Source organism: Oncorhynchus clarkii, chromosome 33 (genome assembly GCF_045791955.1).
Source record: "Oncorhynchus clarkii lewisi isolate Uvic-CL-2024 chromosome 33, UVic_Ocla_1.0, whole genome shotgun sequence".
Lineage (NCBI taxonomy): Eukaryota > Metazoa > Chordata > Actinopteri > Salmoniformes > Salmonidae > Oncorhynchus > Oncorhynchus clarkii.
The window spans coordinates 13,801,503-13,806,767 of record NC_092179.1 but is presented as its reverse complement, the minus strand read 5'-3'; the positions used below and the strand labels follow the sequence as shown (position 1 = coordinate 13,806,767).

The 5,265-nt window shown below is 43.0% G+C and overlaps 1 protein-coding gene across 1 annotated transcript in view; it reads left to right on the top strand.

Annotated features, from left to right (window-relative positions):
- The first annotated feature begins 1,509 nt into the window (after window positions 1–1,509).
- LOC139393132 (EF-hand calcium binding domain 6) overlaps window positions 1,510–5,265 on the top strand; it is a 30,832-nt gene continuing 27,076 nt past the window's right edge. Inside the window, 2 exon segments of the mRNA XM_071141497.1 lie at window positions 1,510–1,732; window positions 1,888–2,108. Coding sequence (XP_070997598.1) covers window positions 1,510–1,732; window positions 1,888–2,108 — 444 coding nt within the window.

Sequence of the window (5,265 nt, the reverse complement as noted above, 5' to 3'; positions counted from 1 at the left end):
GACAATTGTGTTGCGTGTGATGTCTTCAATGCACTTGCATTACGTACTAGCAATTTTGAGTCTAAAGTATAAACGCTGATACTTCCGTTGACAACCTCCCTCTGTTCAAGCCATGTGGTTCCCTCTCAACTGTTGCTCCATCTGGAGGCTTGGAATACTCAAAACGCTAAACTCTGGTTGAAACTCGTAGTCCAGACCTACTCTTACCATATACTGGAGCTGCTTTATTTGATTCTTGATCGTTTTGCGTTTTCAAGCGCTTTGAGAGTCATTTTTTTTTAAATAAAAAGCGCGATAGAAGTTGAATACATTTATTATTACTTCAGTAGGCATCTGCAGTATCACCATAGTCCTTATCACTAACCACTCGATGTGTTTACTGTTGCGTGAAGGTCTACTACTCTGGATGAAGAAATGTAGCTTCAAGTGGAGGCAAAGGCATGAAGGGAATTCCTGACATAACATCCAATCATAAACAATAGCGGGAGGAGTCGGGAACTGTAGAACGGTGTCAATACATCTCTATGACAACCACAACGCGTTCTCTGCGTCCCCCTGCGCTTTTACTCAACTCCAAAGAAACCCGAGGGAGAACGTAGGTCAGAGTCAGAGAGAGACCATTTCAATCTATCCAGAACTACATGACATAAAGGAAGGGGGTAACTATGACATTCATTAATTGTAGTAGGCTACATTTCTTCCTGCCCCTTTTAATGGATGTTTTTTTAGTTGCAGCTTATTAAAATTAAACAAGCAAAGTCAAATAATTTATTTATAACAAACAAGCATTTCAAATGGAGATCACAGGAACTAATTTTGATATTTCTAAATTACAAACGGTACTTTCCATTCAAGTACTAATTCATGAATTAATTTGTGACATAATTTGCATAAAACAACACAAACATTTTAATAAACAACTGCCCTTTTAATAATCTAAGCAGGAGGCAAATATGTAAATGTTGTGATTAACCTTGGGGCGACTTCAAAGTTTATGCTAATTATGAAAAGGTTAATTTGAAGTAAAATAATAATTGCCTTTTATGTTTAAATTCTGCTCTCATCCCCGATGTAAAATGTTTCCTATTGCTGTTGCTTTGATTGACTGAGACAAGCTGGCAAACATCTCCTCTACAATGTGCTTGTCTGATATCTTAACACACAGTTCAAGTAGAACAGTAGCCTTGAGTTGATTTATGGTGCGTTTCCGTTGGGAAGAGTAAGACATTGTAAACCATCCTCATGTGACGCAGGAACAGAACACCCTGCTCTCATGAATAATGTCACCTGGGTTTCACCTGTCACACACACACACACACACACACACACACACACACACACACACACACACACACACATATACACACACACACACACACACACACACACACACACACACACACACACACACACACACACACACACACATATCAAAAACTCTCCAGTGAGTACTGTATGCCCCACCCTTCTCTCCCCCCTGTCCCCACAGCTCCACCGGAGCCAGAAGGTATGAGACGGACCCCCCCTGTGGTGCCCCACAACTTGGGCCTGGGGGACCTGACCCTCATGTCCCGAGGACTGGTCATCGCCCCGCGCCCCTGGACCGCCCAGCACATCAGCATCACACACACACCTGGCTCTACACACTCATATACACACACACCTCCATACACACCTGTGGAAGGACAGGGAGCAGGGGAACCCAGAAAGACAGCACTGCAGTCAGACTCAGGTGAGTTCATTCATATATCATTCTCAACTCATAGCTTACTCATAACTTAACATGATAATGTACCGTAAGGGCAAAACCCTGGAATAAATCTAAACCAAACACACTAAACAGTGTCCCCCACACAGACTCCTAATCACTTCCATGTCCTTCTCCAGTCTCATTGGTACAGTCAGCCCCAGATGAGCATATGTCCCTGGGGGAGATCAAGGCCCTGCTCCCCCGGAGGCTGGGGGAGAGGCTGGAAGATGTGCGGGCAGCGTTCAAGGCCCTGGACCCTGAGGGGAGCGGCTCAGTGACCCGGGGGGAGTTCAGACAGGTGGTGGAGGCCTTCCTCTTCCCCCTCACGCAGACCCAGCTCAACGCCATGCTGGCCAAGGTGAGAGAGGGCAGATGTGGGTCTCTTATAGACTGGTTTGCGATCTGTTTGTGCTGTCTTGCCAACTCCAATGATAATAGCAGTTGGCAAGACAGCACAAACAGATCTGTGACCTGTGGGGTATACTACAAAGCAGGTTCAATGAGTTAGCCAGCTAACTTGCCTAAATATTCTGAAATAACTTGTTATTTTTTTTAAAGATATGCTTGAAATTGACATGGTCTAATTGACTCAACAACCAAAAACACATATTTAAGTTGAGCTTTTTTAAAGAACCAGAAATCCATAATTATTTCTGGTTGTTTATCAAAGTTAGCAGGCTAACTCATTGAACCTGCTTTGTAGTACACCCAACAGGTGTCCTATGTTCTGCTCTTGCATAGTCTGACAAAGTAATGCTGATTTTCAAGCTCCGGGCTCCACATCGCCACCACTGCATGGTCATTGACTATATTGGCCACTAGATGGCAGGACAAGACTTGAGGTTAGTCTTGGTAATGACAAGTGATGCTCTATCACATACTGTTAAAAAGGGTTTTATGGCTCATGGAGAGGGGACACCGTTTCCGTATCTGAAATGATTTCAACTTTTTCCACTAAGCCTTACTACATGGTCTTGGAGTTCTCAGTTTCTTTATAACGTTTTAGGACAAGTGCTGTGCACAGATGTTTGGTTTGGGTGTCACTGCCCTTTTCTGTTTTCACAACTACACGGAACAAAAATATAAATGCAACATGTAAAGTGTTTCCCCTGTTTCACGAGTTGAAATAAAAGATCCCATGCATTTTCAATACAAACAAAAACCTTATTTCTCTCAAATGTTGTGCACATCATTTGTTTAAATCCCTGTTAATGAGCACTTCTCCTTTGCCAAAAGAATCCATCCACCTGACAGGTTTGGCATATCAGGAAGCTGATTAAACAACATGACCATTACACAGGTAAACCTTGTGCTGCGGACAATAAAAGGCCACTCTAAAATTTGCAGTTTTGTCACACAACACAATGCCACAGATGTCTCAAGTTTTGAGGGAGTGTGCAATTGGCATCTTGACTGCAGGAATGTCCACCAGAGCTGTTGCCAGATAATTAAAAGTTAATTTCTCTACCATAAGCCGCCTCCAACGTCATTCTAGAGAATTTGGCAGTATGTCCAACCGGCCTCATAACAACAGACATGTATGGCATTGTGTGGGCGAGCGGTTTGCTAATGTCAACGTTGTGAACAATGTGCCTCATGGTGGCGGTGGGACTATGGTATGAGCAGGCATATGCTATGGTCAAAGAACACAATTGCATTTTATCGATGCCAATTTGAATACACAAAAATACCCTGACGAATTGTGAGGCTGATTTTTTTTTAAGGTACCTGTGACCAACAGATGCATATCTGTATTCCCAGTCATGTGAAATCCATAATTAATTGATTTCAATTCAACTGATTTCCTCATATGAACTGTAACTCAGTAAATACAATGAAATTGTTGCATGTTGCGTTTATATTTTTGTCCAGTACATGAGGACCACTTAAGGAAATGTGACTCTCTTGATGCATCACTGATAGTAGTAATGGCATTGGCCACATTACTCATTGATCAAATTGATCATTCCCTTGCACTGTTTATGAAAGCAGTGGGGACATTGATCGATATTTAGTGACGTAGTGTAGCTGTTCGCGCGTTTACATTTTGTGTTCCTATACCTCCCACTGTTTGTTCTTCATCCACACCTGTTTATCATTGATCAGTACCAGAGTGGTGTTATGGGTAGTCATATACACCTACAGCAGAGTTGTTTATCATGTATACGGTGTATCCCTTCTCCCTCCATCCGTGGTGTGTTGCTGTGCGATGCCTCTCGTCACTCCACAGCGCCAATGTAATTGTCTCCACTGTTCCTCTTTGTTCCGTCTCAGCGCTCACGCCTGACAGTTTGACTGCCTGTCTTTCCCACAGATTTCCACCCATAATATCAGCACTTTGTGCTCCTCCCTCCCTCCCACTTCCTCCTCCTCCTCCCCCTCTCTCAGTCTTTCTGTTCCTTATTCATTAAAAAGACAGTGTTTTTCGAGGGGAGTTGTTGAAAGTTTACTTTAAAGGACCATATCGCAGGAGCAGCAGCTGTTGTGCTGCTGACATTTTGATGTGGAAGTCGCTTTGTGCTTGAGGGAGGGAGATGCCACAAGCGGCATTTTTTTTCCTTCTCTGTCTCCCTCCTCTTTCTCTTTCCTTTCCTTTTTGTCTCATCCGTTTCTCAAACACTTTCAGAGAAGCGATTGAGAGCTCGGTGCGTCTAAATGTTTTTTTTTTTTTAATCGTGATCAATTATTTAGCAGGCGGTGGTTGCCTTACATGTTAAAAAACACTTGCTCCAATAATTACAGGGAAGTCCTAGAGCAGAGTTAGAGAGGGAGGAAGGGAGGGAAAGAGAAATAAGACAGACTGACAGAAAGACAAACAAGAGGTGGACAGAGAGGGAGTGGAGGGGAAGACGGAGGCAGATGATGGACAGAGTCTAAGACAGACAGAAAGAGAGAGAGAGAGAGAGAGAGAGAGAAAGAAACAGAGGGAGTCTGTCATGTCTGAAGGGTGAAGGTGCCACCCACTACTCTATACTGCCTACCTCTACTCCACTGAACATTCACTATAACATAATGACCTGGGTCTGACCTTCACACTAGAACACTATACCTACAGTCGTGGACAAAAGTTTTGAGAATGACACAAATATTCATTTCCACAAAGTTTGCTGCTTCAGTGTCTTTAGATATTTTTGTCAGATGTTACTATGGAATACTGAAGTATAATTACAAGCATTTCATAAGTGTCAAAGGCTTTTATTGACAATTCTTTTTCAAGACCTCTGCAATCCGCCCTGGCATGCTGTCATTTAACTTCTGGGCCACATCCTGACTGATGGCAGACCATTCTTGCATAATCAATGGTTGGAGTTTGTTAGATTTGTGTTTTTTTGTTTGTCCACACGCCTCTTGAGGATTGACCACAAGTTCTCAATGGGATTAAGGTCTGGGGAGCTTCCTGGCCATGGACCCAAAATATCAATGTTTTGTTCCCCCTAGCCACTTAGTTATCACTTTTGCATTATGGCAGAGTGCTCCATCATGCTGGAAAAGGCATTGTTCGTCACCAAACTGTT